Here is an 18,923-nt window from a genome sequence, read left to right as displayed (position 1 = left end):
ACCGACTTGGCCGCATTTATCTTATAACCCGACAGGTTATATTCTTTATGGTGAAGGAACACACTGTCACTTTGGAACAAGATTGCATGCAGAGTGAAGAAATCCTGCTGAATTTGCACTTCACATTTTTATTGGGACATTATTACTAATTAGTCATTAATGGACTAAGCAGTGTCATTGGTTGGCATAGGACTGTTTTTTAACGACAATTTCTATGTTATATATTTGTTTTAAGCACAGTAATTGGTAATTACACGGTAGTTTTATTTGGTATATGATTTATGTTTGACTTTCTGGTGTAGAAAGAGTGGGAGAAATAAAAAGATTAAAAATAGTCAATGTTGATTGAGAGAGTTTTGTTTCGCTTTAAGGCTTTGGTATTTGTTCATAACTTTATATAGAGTATGAGAAGAGAGCCAATGGTAGATAAGGCCCCTTTCACACTGATCTACTGCAATTTCCTGCATGCAGGACTTTTGGTCCACTCTTATAGAAGTCCATGGCAAAACGCGAGTAACCAGCATGGGGAACCATAGCAGATCAGTGTAAAAGGGGCCTTAGGAAAAAAGCAGAAAGTCAGAAAGGGCCCCTAGGATAGAAAGTTTCAGATCAAATAATGTCTATCAGATTTGTTCTTGAGAGTAAAAAAATTACTGATCATAGTGATTGGAAACACGATTTGCTAATCAAGTTGACTATATTTTCTTGAATTGTGAGCTTAAAGGGGTTGTAAAGGTAAAAAAAAATTTCCCTAAATGGCTTCCTTTACCTTAGTGCAGTCCTCCTTCACTTACCTCATCCTTCCATTTTGCTTTTAAGTGTCCTTATTTCTCCTGAGAAATCCTCACTTCCTTTTCTTCTGTCTGTAACTACAAACAGTCATGCAAGGCTTTCTCCCTGGCATGGAGTGTCGTGCTCGCCCCCTCCCTTGAGGGGGCGAGCAGGAGAGTCAGGACGCCCACTAACACACAGCTCCTTTATCTGCAACGTAGAGAGCATCCTGACTCTCCTGCTCCGCCCCCTCAAGGGAGGGGACGAGCATGACACTCCACACCAGGGAGCAAGCCTTGCATTACTGTGTGTAGTTACAGACAGAAGAACAGGAAGTGAGGATTTCTAAGAAGAAATAAGGACTTTTAAAAGCGAAATCGAAGGATGAGTTAAGAGTGAAGGAGGACTGCACTAAGGTGATGGAAGCTATTTAGGAAAAAAATAACCTTTACAAGCCCTTTAACCACTTCCATACCAGGCACTTATGGCACCTTCCCGACCAAGCCAATTTTTAGCTTTCAGCGCTGTCGCACTTTGAATGGCAATTGCGCGGTCATGCTACACTGTACCCAAACAAAATTGGCGTCCTTTTTTCCCCACAAATAGAGCTTTCTTTTGGTGGTATTTTTTTTGCGCAAACAACTAAAAAGACTGAAAATTTTGAAAAAATTTACTTTTATTTTTTTCTGTTAATTTTTTTGTTTTTTGTTCAATTACGGGCACTGATAAGGCGGCACTGATGGGCACCGATGAGATGGCACTGATGGACATCGATGAGGTAGTACTGATGGGCACCGATGAGGTGGCACTGATGGGCACTGATTGGCGGCACTGATGAGCACTTATTGGCGGTGCTGGTATGCGGCACTGATGGGCACTCATAGGCAGCACTGATGGGCACTCATAGGCGGCACATATAGGCACTTATGGGTAGTTATGGGTGGCACAGATGGGGACTGATAGGTGGGCACTGGGCATGGCTGGGCACTGTGGGGTGGCACTGATGGACACTGTGGGGTGGCACTGATGGACACTGTGGGGTGGCACTGATGGACACTGTGGGGTGGCACTGATGGACACTGTGGGGTGGCACTGATGGATCCATGTTGCCAGTCAGTGCCCATTTGTGGGCACTGATTGGCATCTTTTTTGTTTTACTGCCCTTTTTAAAAAAAAATTACTGACCTTTTCTTTTTTCTTTTTTATTGCCCCCCCTTCTTTTTTTTTTTTTCCTTCCCTGGTGGTCCAGTGTGGTGATCCGAGGGGGGGGGGCTGCGCTGATAAACAATCAGCGCGAACACCCCCTGTCAGGAGAGCCGCTGATCGGCTCTCCTCAACTCGCATCTGTCAGACGCGAGTGAGGAAGAGCCATCAACGGCTCTTCCTGTTTACATCGTGATCAGCCGTGATTGGACACGGCTGATCACGTGGCAAAGAGCCTCTGCCGGAGGCTCTTTACCAAGATCGGAGATGCAATGTGTCAGATTGACACCCCGCATCACTGATCGCCGCGCTGCGCGCCCCCACGGCCGCGCGGGCATGAAATCCTGCAGGACGTCAATAGATGTCCAGTTAGGACTTCAGAACCACTTCCCGGGCGTCAATCTGTTATTGACTGGGCGGGAAGTGGTTAAGTGCTTCCAAGTGCCAGCCTGTACACCCTACTTACATATACCACAGTGTTGCATTTTCCCGCAGCCGTCGGTCGAAATGTGCCTATCCTAAATTCGATTTTTCTGTGTTACGAAGAAAGTGGTTGAAACTCGCCTATCTGCAGCAGCTCCTAAGATCTGCTAAAAGCCTATGTGTACACATTGGCTTTCATGGAATTTAGTTTAGGAGCTTTGGCAAAAAAAAAAACACCCAAGTGCATGGAGCCTTAAAGTGTTTTGTGCAGAAACTGTATACAAATAATTAAAATTTTTACCATGTTACTGGGACATTTTCGATGGTATATATATAGCATTTAAGTATGTTATATCAATAATTTTAATAAAAAAATTGTTCCTTTTTCTTTTTTTTAAAGAACAGTCACATGATTGACTGAGGATCATGCCCCCTGTGAAATTAAGTCTTGCTCAAAACAAATCATTATATAATAACTTAATGCCAACATTCTATGAACACCCAAATATGCTTATTAAAAATTATATGAATTTAGAGTAGCATCAGTCTTCTTACAACCTGAAAAAACTTTCCGTTTGTGAATACAAATGATGGAGGAATTTACAGACATGCTGCAGAAGAAGTCCAGTGCAAATGCTGACCACATTATCAGTGAAAGTGCATTGCTGTTTTTTTCTGTTTCGGGAATTAATTTCTTCTCATATGGTATGAAGGTCTGGAATCTTGTTTCCTTTAAATAAACTGGTATACCAGCTAATTACTAGATGATTGATTGCAGGGTAAGGCTAAGTTTACACTAGGTTAAAGAGTAGACATTTCATGAGCATTTTTGAAGCTCTGAGAATTGTCAAAATTGTGAACTTTGTCATCAAGCGCCCAGGGCAAAGATGCCAAACTGCGCCCCCTATTTCCCTTAGGGTTAGGGTCAGGGTGCCCCCCCATCCCTGCAATAAACCATTGCGACAGGAGCAGCTGACCCTCCTGCCCACCCCTTGTACCGGCCCTGGTTCCCAGTGTTGTTCACATGGTTGCATTAGTAAGTCATGTCAAAATTGACCTGATGTGTCTTTTACCAGGCTTTTGGACCTTTCTTAAACGCTTCCACTGATATCAATGTAAACGCACTGCATCACAAACACCCCTATGGTGTTTTCAGCACATTTGAGATGCGTTTAGAAAGCATTACTAGCCCAGCTAATAATACAGAAATCTATACAAAAAAAAGGAGGGGGACATCTGGCGATTTTAAATTAAACCCAAATGCATCAAAAACACGCGCTTAACGTGTCTAAACGCATTAGGTGTGTTAAAGTGCTCTTAAATTTCTTTGCACGTCTAATAGAGCCATAAGTGAAAAGATAACCCAAAGCCTTTTGACAGTCTGCTTTGCAATATCTGTCATACGTTCTTATTCCAACATAAATATACAGGTAGATTATAATTAATTTACACTTTATATATTCTCTTTGCTTTACTGATGAGAACTTTTGCTATACAATTCTATATGCTATACATACTACTATACATTATACAAAATATATGTTAAGCATAGTTACTGTTTTCCAATGTAACAGAGGAGACAAGTCTAGAATATCTGAACAACAACCCAAGTGCATCCAAATATCATAACATATTACTGGGAGCCACTTACAGAATCATGGGAGATGCAACATGCAAGGAGCCGGACAGCCTGGATAGAATTGAGGAATCAAGGGCTAGAAGAGTCATACAGCTTGCAGAATCAGCAGATGAAGTAGGCATCCATCTAATCAGATTTTTAAAAATGTTTACTCAAACCTTTTCATTAACGCAGTTGTCAATTTCCTTATTTACCTTATAAACTGCAGGTAGCAGCAGGGCTGTATAGAAAATCTCTGCATTACTTGAAGTGTGCAGTTAGAAAAGCCTCAGAAGAGGAACAATCGTGCTCTAAGGAACACACTGACAACAAAGGAGTCATTGAAGCTTATATGACCTTGGTGAACTTTTGTGACGCACATCTCCGGAAAGAAGTTGCCCAATCAGGTATTACTTTGTGTATTCGGTATGCGGGGGTGGGCAGATCTGTGCTCCAGAACTAGTACTACCTGCTGTTTAGAGTGTCAGTTGAGTAAATATCTAGACCTCAGCAACAATATGTATTCAATAAGTGGTGTACATCTTACCAGGCCTGTAAGTTCGGCTATAAATGTATTTACATGAAAAAGACCTCAGTCGCATAGACGGCAAGGGGGCAGTAAAAATAAGTGGTTGATCTGCCTTTTTACTGCCCTCCCACCAAACAGACATGATGGCTGCTTGGGTCTGTTCAGTGTCATACCTTCACCGCTTTGGAGAAATTTGGCAGGCATCACAATTGCCAAGCACACTAATTAAAATAATGGGACTGTGCCACAGCCACATGATTGGAACACCCCTGCAGCACATTTCAATCTAAAATCCTCATTGGGATAAAAATAAAGGCATTTAAGAGGGAACAGTGTCGTCTGTTGAACCCTTGCAAATGACCTCTGAAAAGTAATCCACCACATGTCACTTTTCTGAAGGTAGTAAAGTCCACCATTTGAATGAAGCCTACCTGTTGAATCTTCTCAGCAGCACCTTGCTGTTTGAAATGTTTTGACATTTTTCTTTCTATTAACTCATTCCCACAGAGCTTTTAACTTTTTTTTATCGCATGCTTCCCCTTTTGAGTTTTAAGTCATTACAAGAAGGCTCACATAACCATCTTGTCTTGAATTGTACTGTCTCCCTTTAAATTGTAAAGCACAGCGCAAACTCAATTTCACATATAATAATAAAGTAATAATTTCTCTTTTCGTCCATGGATGGACACAGCCTTCACTAGTCTTGACATATGGGTTATGTTCCTGTTCATAGGAGAGGACTAAGCAGGACATGTTTGATATTTAAATACATGTTACTTTAACAGAGTTGAACAGCCCTGCCAGGGGCGCGGTCCCTCCAGACATAGCCCTGCAGCCTCATTTTTTTTCCTGCCTAGCAGAGGAGAAGGACGCGGCTCCCTTTGGGCCCAGTGCCCTGAAGAAATTTTTTATTTTATTTTGTGATTCTTCTATCAACTGCCGGCTGGATATATAGATTCTTGTAGTCTCCCCAGTCCGGCCATTGAGCGTGAGCAGACCTTAGCTACGCGCTGGGTCGGCCACGACATACCCCATGATTTCAGGGGTGGCCGGTGGGCTTTTTTCTCCAGGGTCCACACATGACTGCCCTGTTTTGTTGTCGCACTCACAGTGCACCGGGCTGACAGCTACTCCAACTCGGTTGTAGGCCTGTCAGGAACACACCAGCAGGTCTTTGCATGGACGGGCAAGTACAGTCCCTCCTGCCTCGGTGGATTGGAACAGCTGGGCATTCCAGGGATTAGGGGGTTCTCCCATACTCCCTTTCCCTGCTCTCTGTCACATTTCCCCTTCTGCTCTAAAGAGCTCGCTGCGACCGGGGCGGACTCCGGGTCTCTGTGGGGTGTCGGGGCCTGTTTTTTTCTGAGGGGGGGGCTATGCCTCGGGGAAGTTTCCTACCTCGGCCTTCTAATCTACATCGCGGTGCGCCGCCACCATTTTTAGTATACCTGCTGCTTCTATTGTATTTTCCCAGTGGCAACCATTTTGTTGTGGCCGCGCTGTGGCGCAGGTTGATATTGCGGGCAGCCATTTTCACTGAGGTGTGTGTTTGTGGCCTCTAGTGTTGGCTTCCTGAACAGCGCGCAGCACAAATCTCCTTACAGATTTTGCTGACAGATTTTTCTCACACACGCTGTGTACAGAGGGCGGGCAGCGGCGCTGAGCAGTCTCTTGCTGGGTTGGTGAGTCCCCTGGGTAACCCCACCCCGGTCAGTGCAGCAAGGAGGGTGGACTTTTCAGGTCTTGAATTGGTCCCTGAGAGCTGTCTGTGGTGTTATGGAGTCAGTGTCTGGTCCTTCTTCCACAAACATGCCAGAGGTGGCAGCTGGTGCGCCTGCAGTTCCCATGGACACTTTGTCGGCAGTCCTGGAATCATTTGTTGCCAGGGTAGAATTGGCATGCGGGCATAAGGGGGGTAAAAAGCGCCCCCTCCCCCCGCCATCTCTTGGGGAATGCTCTGACTCAGACCCAGGCCTGGCTGTGGCACAGGTCCCCGGTTCTGGGTTATTGGAGGATGTGGACCTGGGCCTTCCTTGTGAGGAAGACCCCTGGCCCGGGTCAGTGCAGGACAGGGCACTTATCAGTGCGCTTATCAATGCTGTGAGGGACTCCCTTAAGCTGGATGGTGCAGCTGAAGCGTCCACAGAGGGGTCAGTCTCTTTTGGGTCGCACAAATCGGACAGCTCTGTACAAGTTTTTCCTTATGTATCCTTCTTTGATAAGTTCATAGATAAGGAATGGGAAAAGCCGCAGAAGTCCTTTTGTGGTCCCTCAGCGCCTGGTGGTCCGTTACCCTTTTAAGGACAGCCTCCTGAAAAAATGGTCTTCTCCTCTGGTGGTTGACCCCCCGGTCGCTCGGTTGAATAAGGTAACCACGCTCCCTGTGGAAGGGACCCCTGCTTTCAAGGACCATACTGATAGGAGGGCTGAGGCGATAACCCGCTCCATGTTTACCATGCTGGGGTCTGTGTTGCAACCTATTTTGGTGTCTCAGACTTTCACTGAATGGGCAAAGATTTTGCACCAGACTGTGGAGGAGCATCAGCTCCCTACTGAGTGTGTAAAACTGGCTGACCAGTTGGTCCAGGGCCTTGTATATGTCTGCGATGCCACTCTGGATGCGGCCCCCTTGATCTCCAGAGCCTCTGTATCTGCGGTCGTATTGCGCCGCCTGATTTGGCTGAAATGCTGGTCCGCTGACCAAGCATCTAAAAAAGCTTTGGCAGATTTACCCTTCAAGGGTGGGAGACTTTTAGGTACCTCGCTGGACGACATTATTAAAGATGTCACTGGAGGTAAGAGTACTCTCCTCCCTCAGTGCACCAAGGGAAAGGAGCCGCACCGTAAGCTGGGTCCTTCCTCTCTCAGAAGCGGTATTTTCGTCAGTCAGGGGCCCGCGGGTAGACCCTCCCATGTGGACAAAGGCTCAGCTGGGGGACAGAAGCGTCCCTGGGTGCGTAAGCCAAACAAGCCGGCAACCAAACCCACCACCGTATGAAGTTTTTCCCCCCGCCCGAATCATAGGTGGGGGGACAGCTTTGTTGTTTCACAGCTCGGTGGACCTCCCTGCTCTCCGACCAGTGGGTCTGCGACGTGGACACTTCGGGGTACAAGTTTGAGTTTCTTTCCTGTCCGCCGAACAGATTCTTTCCCTTAAATCTCCCTCTCCTTCCGGCTCGTTGGTCTGCCCTATTGGGGGCAGTGCGAGACTTGCTAAGTTCCACAGGACGAGAGGTTTCATGGTTTTTATTTGAATATGTTTGTTGTCCCGAAGGAGGACGGAGTCTGTCCAATCTTGCACATCAAAGCCCTAAATGCCTTTGTAATTGTACGGAAGTTCTTTATGGAATCAATTCGTTCGGTGGCTCCTCTACATCCGGGAGACTTTCTGGCGTCCTTGGAAGGACGCATACTTGCATGTCCCAATTTGCGCAAGACACCAGAGGTTTCTGGAGACCTTTTATTAAACGTTCCAGCATCTTCCCAACTATAGAAGTTAGACTAACAGGTCATAGTTACTTGGTAAAGACTTTGTTCCCTTTTTAAATATGGGCACCACATTGGCCCTGCGCCAATCCAGTGGTACTATTCCTGTCATTAATGAGTCCCTAAATATTAGATACAGTGGCTTTGAAATGACAGAGCTCAACTCACCTAGGATCCGTGGATGGATGCCATCAGGTCCAGGTGCTTTATCCACCTTTATTCTGTCTAAATATTTCTGGACCATATCACTTTTGAGCCATTGTGGATTTGGGGTTGTGTCACTCCCACCCCCATTTTGGACATGAGCCCCTCCCCCATGCTCCATTGTATACACAGAGCTGAAGAAAGCATTTAATAAATTTGCCTTCTCTTTGTCCCCAGTCACCCACTCTAGATTATTTTGTAAGGGGCCTACATGCTCAGACTTCACCTTTTTACTATTAATATATTTAAAGATTTTTTGGGTGTTTGTCCTACTATCTTTTGCAATCTGTCGTTCATTTTGAATTTTTGCATCCTTGATTTCCTTTTTACATATCCTGTTATATTCTTTGTAACATTTAAACAACACTAATGTTCCTTAATTTTTATATTTTTTAAAAGCTACTTTCTTATTGTTTATAGCTTTTTTAACTTTGACCGTGAGCCGCATAGGTTTTATTTTTAGCCTTTTAAACTTATTGCCCATGGGAACATACTTTGCAGTGAGGTTCCACACAGTCTTTTTGAAGAATTCCCATTTCTGTTCTGTGTTCATCGGTGCCAATAGTCCCTCCCAGTCCAAGTCCTGGAGAGCAACCCTCATCCTTGGAAAATTTGCTCTCTTAAAATGTAGTGTTTTAATATTTCCTGTATGTATTTCTTGCTTATAGTTAACACTAGCTGAATACCCGGCGTTGCCCGGTCTTCCTATCTTAACCTTTTGGGGAGGAAAATCATAGTAATATAAATATACCCATCTTTTATATAAGGGTGTAGGTAAGGGTTAATTTAACTGTCATATATTTTTATTTGGCATATAAGTAATATGTGTACCAGGTATTATTGAAATATCTCCAGGCGTACAGAAGTTATGTGGGAACATACATTTCCCATTGATTTGCATGGGACTTTAAACAAAAACCCCGACCCTCACAAATGGGGGTAGTTAAGGGATAAATTAACTATCCTATAGTTTAAGTGGACATATAAGTAACATGTGACCAAGTGTTATCGAAATATCTACAGCCGTTTGGAAGTTATGAAGTAACATGTATTTCCCATAGAGTTGAATGGGACTTTAAAGGAAAACCCCGACCATGGCAAATGGGGGTGGGTAAGGGTTAAACCACCTATCCTATGTTTGTTGCTGACATATAAGTAACATGTGTGCCAAGGTTCATGTTAATATCTTTAGCCGTTTGGACGTGATGCTGGAACATACATACATACACACACTGAGTTTTATATATATAGATTAAATGAAATCATGTTATGATCACTGCTACCCAGGTGTTCCTTTATCTGAACATTAGTAATAAGCTCTGCATGGTTTGAGATTATCAGGGCACAGAGCATCATTCCTAGTTGGGGCCTCAATAAACTGCACCATAAAATTGTCCTGCAATAGGTTTTTAAATTTTTGTCCTTTAACTGTCCCAGAAGTGCTGTTAATCCAGTCAATTTCTGGGTAGTTAAAATCCCCCATTATTATCACCGTCCCAGCCCTTGCAGCCCTTTCCATCTGTGCAAGGAGCCGAGTCTCCACCTCCTCATTAACATTGGGTGGTTTATAACAAACTCCAATGATTAATTTTGAACTACGCACATCTGTATGCAGTTCCACCCATAATGCTTCAGCCTCATCACACTCTCCATCAACCAGGTTCTCTTTCACGCTTGCTTTGAGGTCACTTCTCAGACAGACCCCTGAACCTTTCCTTTTTACCCTGTCTTTCCGAAAGAGAGCATAGCCAGGAATATTAATAGCCCAGTCATGTGAGGATTGAAGCCAAGTTTCAGCAATACCGATTACATCATAGCTCTCCTCATGCGCCAGAGCTTCCAACTCACCTGTTTTGCTTGGCAGACTTCTGGCATTGGTGAACAAACACTTAAATGTATTGTTACATTTTTCTCTGGTGTTTTTCATATAATTTATAGTAGTACAAATGGCACTATTATTTCCAATGGCTGTTTGCAACATGGGAACTTTCTTGTCACCTGCCATAACCCTCCCCCCATCTATCCCCATTCCACTCTCCATTAATGTCTGACCCCTAGCTGACCTGTGTGCCCGATGTAATTCTAGTTCACCCTCCCCCTCAATCCTAGTTTAAATACTCCTCCAGCATTCCCATAAACCTCTCCCCCAGCACAGCAGACCCCCTTCCATTCAAGTGCAAACCGTCTTTAGCATATAGGTTGCACCCCAATGAAAAGTCAGCCCAGTGCTCTAGAAACCCAAACCCCTCCTTCCTACACCAGGTGTTTAGCCATGCATTCAGCTCTCTAATCTCCCCCTGCCTTTCCTGTGTTGCGCATGGCACAGGCAATATTTTAGAGAATACCACCTTGGAGGTCCTTCCCTTCATCTTGCAGCCTAGTTCGTTAAATTGATTCTTAAGGAGCCTCCACCTTCCATGTATACTGTCATTGGTTCCAACGTGGACCAAGACAGCTGGGTCCTGCCCAGCCCCTCCCAGTAATTTATCCACCCGGTCCACCACATGCCGAACCCTGGCACCAGGGAGACGGCAAACCATTCGGTTGAAGCGATCCTGGCGACAAATTATTCTATCAGTCCTTCTGATTATAGAATCCCCTATTACCACCAACTGTCTAGGCCTACCTGCACTCCCCTCCCCACCTCTACTAGATGGGTTGCTCTCCCGGCTGTTAGGGGTAGCAGTAACATCTAGGGCTGCCACCTCTGTGTTTGCCACCTCCACATCATCACCCAACTTGGCAAATTTGTTTTGATGCACAAATACAGGACTGGCCTTCCCTTTCTTCACAATCATTAATAAATATAAAAAAAAAACATATCAGCATTATTAAATTTTTTCAAATTTTACCTAAGTGTTACATAAGTTTTACTAAAGTGACATTAAAAATGTGTGTATCTCTATGACCACTCCACTTCTGATGGAATAAAAAGAAAAAAAAAAATGGAGAGAGAAAAAAAGAAAGAATCTTTCTCCCAATTGTCAAACCACCTAGTGCTCTTCACCTGGGCTAGGATTTATATCTTTTGGTGAACCTTGCTACACATTATCTACAGTGCCTTGCGAAAGTATTCGGCCCCCCTGAACTTTGTGACCTTTTGCCACATTTCAGGCTTCAAACATAAAGATATAAAACGGTAATTTTTTTTTGAAGAATCAACAACAAGTGGGACACAATCATGAAGTGGAATGAAATTTATTGGATATTTCAAACGTAAAAAAAAAAAAAAACTGAAAAATTGGGCGTGCAAAATTATTCAGCCCCCTTAAGTTAATACTTTGTAGCGCTACCTTTTGCTTCGATTACAGCTGTAAGTCGCTTGGGGTATGTCTCTATCAGTTTTGCACAATCGAGAGACTGACATTTTTGCCCATTCCTCCTTGCAAAACAGCTCAAGCTCAGTGAGGTTGGATGGAGAGCGTTTGTGAACAGCAGTTTTCAGTTCTTTCCACAGATTCTTGATTGGATTCAGGTCTGGACTTTGACTTGGCCATTCTAACACCTGGATATGTTTATTTGTGAACCATTGCATTGTAGATTTTGCTTTATGTTTTGGATCATTGTCTTGTTGGGAGACAAATCTCCATCCCAGTCTCGGGTCTTTTGCAGACTCCATCAGGTTTTCTTCCAGAATGGTCCTGTATTTGTAAATTGATTACACACAGGTGGATTCTATTTATCATCATTAGTCATTTAGGTCAACATTGGATCATTCAGAGATCCTCACTGAACTTCTGGAGAGAGTTTGCTGCACTGAAAGTAAAGGGGCTGAATAATTTTGCACCCCTAATTTTTCAGTTTTAAATTTTTTTTAAAAGTTTGAAATATCCAATAAATTTCGTTCCACTTCATGATTGTGTCCCACTTGTTGTTGATTCTTCAAAAAAAATTACAGTTTTATATCTTTATGTTTGAAGCCTGAAATGTGGCAAAAGGTCACGAAGTTCCGCAAGGCACTGTATATCAAACATTATTAAACACCAACAAAAAAAAAAGAGAAGGGAAAAATAAAAAACATAAAACAAAAATGTAAGTATGTCTGTCTTCCTTTTTCCTCATCTAGGAGGGGGGGCAAAACTTATATACTAGGCCTCACTGTCTCTAGAGAGCTATAATTCAGTTTTTTTGTCCTCCAGCCAACTGGCCACCTCCTCCGGAGCATCAAAAAAGAAAGTCCTACCCAGAGCTGTTACCCTCAGCCGAGCCGGGTACAAGAGAGCGTATGTTACTTTTATATTTCTGTAAAGTCTGTTTAACCACTTAACGACCGCCCACTGTATATATACGTCCTGTTTTTAAAGATGGATAACCCGGTAACGGCAGCAGCTGCTGCCACAACCGAGATATCCATCTCTTCAGTGAGCGGTCCTGTCAACGATAACGGCGTTATCGGTGGCAGGAGAGGGCCCTCCCGCGCCCTCCGCCGCTTACTGGAGCCATCGGTAGCGGCGGAGGCGATCGGGTCCTTTCAGCTGCTGTGTGGGGATGCGAGTGAGGGCAAGATGGCCCCCACCCGTCCCCATAGCAAAACGTCAGTCCCGCCCATGCGTCTTAAAGAGTCATTTTTTTGTTATTTTTTCAAATATGACATATTTTTTTTATTTTTTTTTGCATTTAAGTCTAAATATGAGATCTGAGGTCTTTTTGACCCCAGATCTCATATTTAAGAGGACCTGTCATGCTTTTTTCTATTACAAGGGATATTTACATTCCTTTTAATAGGAATAAAAGTGATACATTTTTTTTTATTTCAGTGTAAAAAATGATAAAATAAATAAGAAAACAAAAAAATATGTTTTAAAGCGCCCCGTCCCGACGAGCTCGCGCGCAGAAGCGAACACATACGCGAGTAGCGCCCGCATATGAAAACGGTGTTCAAACCACACAAGTGAGGTATCGCCGCGATCGTTAGAGCGAGAGCAATAATTCTAGCCCTAGACCTCCTCTGTAGCTCAAAAAATGAAACCTATAGAATTTTTTGAACGTCACCTATGGAGATTTTTAAGGGTAAAAGTTTGACGCCATGCCACGAGCGGGCGCAATTTTTAAGCGTGACATGTTGGGTATCAAAAAGTGCGCTTGTAAGACCGCTGCGCAAATACGGTGTGACAAAAAGTATTGCAATGACCGCCATTTTATTCTCTAGGGTGTTAGGAAAAAATATATATATAATGTTTGGGGGTTTTAAGTAATTTTCTAGCAAAAAAAAGTTTTAGTCTTGTAAACACCAAATCTGAAAAACACCTTCTGTCCTTAAGTGGTTAATAGAAGTAAACTCAGCTCTGCGTTTCTGTAGTTTTGGTGAAAAATCGGGGTATATTGACTCTTACTCCGTTATATGTGATGTCCCCCAACTCTTGGGCTCTTTTAAGCACAGTCATCTTGTCACTATAGTTGAGAAGCTTCAGCAGCATGGGCCTAGGGTACCCCCCTTGCTGAGGTGCCTTAAAGGGAACCCTATGGGCCCTCTCTATGGAAAATAACGATGAAAAGCTATTGGCGCCAAAGATTTCCCTGCACCACCCCTCCATATAAATTATGGGATTTGGGCCTTCACAACGCTCTGGGAGGCCTATCACTCTCACGTTGTTCCTATCGGAGTCTATTTTCCATTATATCTAGCTTAGTCGCTTGAAGGCCTGTTTGCTCCTGAAGCCCCCTGAGTTCGCCCTGCAGTGGATACAAAACATCTTCTACTGCGCTTAATCTCTCCTCCAAAGCATTAGTCCTTACCACAGTCCTGCGCAGCTCGTGATTCATAGATAGCAATTCCTCTTTTAGACTCGTTAACTGGTTATCAAAATTAACCATGTAGTCCTTACACGAGTTAACCACACACAACACATCTCTTAATGTGGGTACCTCCGCTGCGGCCTAACCAACTGCTGGGGGCGCAGGCATAACAGATATTGCAGGGGTTGCAGGTGTAATTACAGTTCCATTTATGCTTGATGTTCTATATAGGCTCCTTGAGTTTATACTGGACAAAATGGGAGTTCCAGTAATACCTGTCGGTGACTATAATGAGGTTCTGGATAGAAGCCTGGGTAGATTTCCTTCTGGGAACAAATCCAGCACACCAAGTGAGGGCCGATTGGCACGGTTCCTGGAGGAAATGGGGATGAGGGACATATGGCAAACTTGCTACCTACAGACACGTCAATATTCGTGCTACTCTAGCTCTTATCGTACTCATTCTAAAATTGACATGGCTGTGGGTAGCGAGGAAGCACTGCCCCTGGTGAAGGGGATAGAGTACGGCCTTAGAGGGGTTTCGGACCATTCCCCGCTGGTGCTGACGATTAAGATCGGGGTTAAGGCTCCCCGCAATGAGTGGAAAATTAATCCGGGTTGGCTCGAGTTGATTAGGGACTCGGGAAACCTGGTGCCTAAATTGAATGCGTATGTACAAATCAATACGGGGTCGGCACCGACGGGGGTGGTCTGGGACTCTTTGAAAGCTTTTCTAAGAGGCCTTTTGATCCAGCAGGTAGCAAGAGCAAAAAGAGAAGGTAGAGAGCAAGAGGGTAAACTTGGACTGGAGACTACCCAAGCAGAGGCGAGGTTTATCGAGGAGCCCACTCTAACCAGGCGGGAAGAATGGTTGGAAAAGCAGCTAGAGTATTAAACGGCTATCATGAGGAAGTCAGAGAACAAGCGAATACTACAGAGGCAGTGTCAATTTGGTGAGGGGGAGAAAGTAGGGTGTATGCTATCTCTTCTGTGTAGAACCAACTCCCCTACATCAAATGTTCCAGCAATAAGGACAGCAGTGGGAGAAATTTTTACTGATAGCCAAGCGGTGATACGCACATTTTGCGAGTATTACAAAGCGCTGTATAAATCCAAAACGAGGGCGGGGCGTGGAGCTATGGAAACTTTCTTTCAGGCAATAACAGTCCCCACCCTGCCAGTTAAGGACAAGCAGGACTTGGAGGCACCAATCGCCCTAGAGGAAATACAGCAAGCAGTGACTGGAATGCCTAACCAGAAATCCCCAGGCCCAGATGGGCTTCCAATAGAGGTATACAAACGCTATGGGAAGGTACTGCTTCCAGAATTGCTTAGGACATTGGAGGGGGCAGCAAGCGGGGGGGCACTTCCTAGTTCAATGTCGGAAGCGACCATCATCGTAATTCACAAGGAGGTGAAGGACCAACTGGACCCTTCATCCTACCGTCCAATCTCTCTATTATGTACTGACGTAAAGATCCTGGCCAGAGTATTTGCAACTCGTTTAAATAGATGTATCAATTATCTAGTCCACCCAGACCAGTCAGGTTTTATACCAGGCAGGGCAACTAGCACCAACATTAGAAGGCTCTTTCTGAATTTACAGGCACCAATAGACAATGAGGGCTCTAGAGCGGTGTTGTCTCTCGACCCTGCAAAGGCTTTCGATAGCCTAGAATGTACATATCTATGGAAAGTGCTGGAAGACTTTGGCTTTGGGCCTTTTTTTATTAGTTGGGTTAAACTACTGTACAGCGAACCAAGAGCTAAAATCAGAATAAACAACGAGCTGTCAGAAGTGTTTCACTTGGAGAGAGGGACGAGACATGGGTGTCCCCTGTCCCCCCTTTTGTTTGCCCTCGCGATGGAGCCCCTGGCAATTATGGCCAGGGCGAGGACGGACATAAGGGGGTTTAGAAGACAGATGGGGAAGACAAGATTGCATTGTTTGCAGATGATGTTCTGTTTTTCCTAGGGGATGTTGGAGCCTCATTAGACAGAGTGATGAAAATGGTTGGGAATTTGGACAGTTTTCAGGCCTGGCCATTAATTGGGAAAAATCTGCCTTGCTACCACTGGATCCACTTGGCCCTCAGATATTGCCAGGTGTCTCCCAACTGAGTGTGGTCACTAAATTAAAATAACTGTGAGTACCAAAGGGGCAGGGGGAGGAAAAATCAACACTGTAACTACTGTAATTGCTGTATTACCCCCTGTTAAGACAGCTCAGACCAACATGGAGGGAGCCCCCACAGAAAGGGAGGAGGAGCCTACGTTGAGGGATTTGTTGCATGCTATTAATGCCTGTAGAGACTTAATAACTGGCCTGGATACAGAGCTTAAAGGCATTAAGGGCGAGCTCCTCTCAATGGGGGATAGGGTGAGTAAGACTGTGGAAAAAATGACTGGGTTGGAGGAGAGACTCAGTACAGTGGAAGATGATCTTTCTCCCCTTAAACAAGTAATTACTGATATGAAGAAACAGATGGATATACACGCCGCAAGAATTGACGATTTAGAAAACAGAAATCGCAGAAACAACGTTGGGATAATAGGCATGCCTGAACAGAGTGAGGGAGCTAATGCAATAGCATTTTTGGAGGGATGGTTTAGGGAGGTCTTTGGGGCTATATCCTTCTCACCATTTTTTGGTATTGAGAGAGCCCATCGTACCCCCTTTAAGCCTCAACCGGCAAATAAATATCCCAGGCCACTACTTATTAAAATGTTTAACTACATTGATAAAGTGACTTTGCTTCGGAAGGCCAGAGAAAAGGGAGATATTTTTTTTAATGGGACGAGAATCTCATTCTATCAGGATTTTTCCCCAGACCTGCAGAGACGAAGAGGAGAATTTATCCCTGTCAAATGAATGCTTCAACAACATAAATTAGACTATGCGTTACTTTACCCTGCACGCCTGCGAGTAATGGCGAAAGATGGTACGAAGAAAACAAGACAGACCTTTAAAACCATCTTTTCTCCTTGGGATATAAGCCAAGAGTAGAACAGGACTGGCTTTGAGAACTTCCTAATTTTTTTTTTTTTTTTTTTTTTTTTGAATAATGCACAAATTTGCACAATTTAGTAGTAGCATAAGAGTGTTTTTTTAGTTATAATGAAAAAGCACAGAATGCATAGATTTGTATAATATAGCAGTAGGGTGAGAGTATGGAGGCTCTAAGAAAACTGCTGTTAATATAAAGTGGTGTGGACGTTTAGGGGAAGAAGGAAATAACTAGAATTAAATGCTGGGTATGCTTTCCTTTTTTCTTTTTTTTTTTTCTGAATAAACACAAAAAGAAGCATGGAAGAGGCACGGAAGCACTAAAGTCAACTATAAAGGGGGGGGGAGGAAAGGTATAAAAGGAGTATAGATGTATGGTAGAAGGAAGGAGCAAACGGGTATGGGTGAGGTAGGGAGGTATGTGAGAGAAGAGTGGAGGAGTATGAGCTGTAGTGAGGCTATAGGTACAACCCTGGGGGTAGGCCTAGATGAGCCGGTGGGGGGTTGGGGTAGGAAGGGGGGGAAAAGATAATCACTAAACAATAATCTACAAAACACAATCACAAACAGTAAGGTGGCGAGATATGAGTTATGCACGCACCAGACGATATAGGAGTATTAATAGAGAAACACGATTACTGTCAGATTTCTTGTTTTTACATACCATAACAGAGGGAAATTTTGTAAGCTTTTCTTCCTTTGTTGTTTTAGTAATTTTAAGTATAATTTGTTTTTGATAAGTCTCAATGAATAAGGTAACAAAGAAGGGAGTACTACTTATGACATGGACTATCAGGGGTTTAGGGGATAGAGATAAATGGAACGCAATGTTTAGATACTTTGATATGCTGCAGCCTCAGATAATATGCTTACAGGAAACGCATCTGCGGCCGGACACTATCCACCGGCTAAGCTCACGCAAATATTCGAGGCAGTACCATTTCACATATTCTTCCTATTCTAGGGGGGTCAGCGTAATGGTGTCTGCAAATGCTTTGTTTGAATGTATTCAACAACAGGTGGACGAAAAAGGCATATTCGTTTTCCTGTTATGCAAACTTAATAAGTTAACATGTATTATTGCTGCAATCTATGTCTCTCTCCCCCCCCCCCCTGTTTTCTGCGGTTCCCCTGAGAAGGCTGGCACAATTTATGGCTTCATACCCAGATACCCCTGTGCTAGCATTGGGGGGTTTTAACAATATCCTGGATCGGGGATTGGATAGAATGTCTGATACCTAAGGCGACAGAACAGATAGTTGGTAAAACTACATTTGCTTTGTTGCTTTCAGAAATGGGACTCCGTGATGTGTGGAGGGAGAGACATGGTGACAAGAGATGTTACTCGTGTCACTCGGCCTCGCATGGCGGACTCTCTCGAATAGGCCTGGGAAACGAAACATTAATGCAAAGGGTAAGGGACTTGGCTTATGAGCCAAGATTATTGTCGGATCACTCTCCATTTTGGGTTAGACTGGATGCTACGGTTGCAATGGGCCGCCCATTGTATAAAGTAAACCCATTTTGGTTGACCTTACTCCCATCCCCAGATGGGACGGTAGGCCTGCTACAGGAGTATTGGCAACTTAATAGGGGTACTGCTAGTGCAGGGGTGGTATGGGATACATTAAAAGCATTTTTGAGGGGGTGCCTGATTAGGGAAATATCGGGCATTAAGACCCGCTCTAGGGAATGGGAGGATAAAGTCCGGGATGAAATGAAAACCAGAGAACAAGCGCTGGTAGTAGACCCCTCTCAGAGTAATCAGGATTCCTGGGTTGAGGCGCAATCTTTGTATAACTCGGTACTCTTGACGGCAGCAGAGAAGAGGAGATATTTTCACCAACAGAGCTACTTTGAGGAAGGGGGAAATACGGGACACATCCTAGCACTGGTAGCCAGGGAGCAAAGGGTTTCCTCGAACATTTTGGCTATAAGAGTGGAGT

The 18,923-nt window shown here is 44.1% G+C and overlaps 1 protein-coding gene across 1 annotated transcript in view; it reads left to right on the top strand.

The window, feature by feature from the left end:
• Nucleotides 1–18,923, top strand: part of PRKDC (protein kinase, DNA-activated, catalytic subunit) — a 677,570-nt gene that overhangs the window by 548,568 nt on the left and 110,079 nt on the right. Inside the window, exons 72-73 of the mRNA XM_040354170.1 lie at nucleotides 3,972–4,150; nucleotides 4,245–4,422. Coding sequence (XP_040210104.1) covers nucleotides 3,972–4,150; nucleotides 4,245–4,422 — 357 coding nt within the window. The remainder of the gene's footprint in view (nucleotides 1–3,971; nucleotides 4,151–4,244; nucleotides 4,423–18,923) is intronic.

This window comes from Rana temporaria, chromosome 5, assembly GCF_905171775.1.
Source record: "Rana temporaria chromosome 5, aRanTem1.1, whole genome shotgun sequence".
Lineage (NCBI taxonomy): Eukaryota > Metazoa > Chordata > Amphibia > Anura > Ranidae > Rana > Rana temporaria.
The sequence above is the reverse complement of the archived record's forward strand: the minus strand, read 5'-3'. Positions and strand labels throughout refer to the sequence as shown.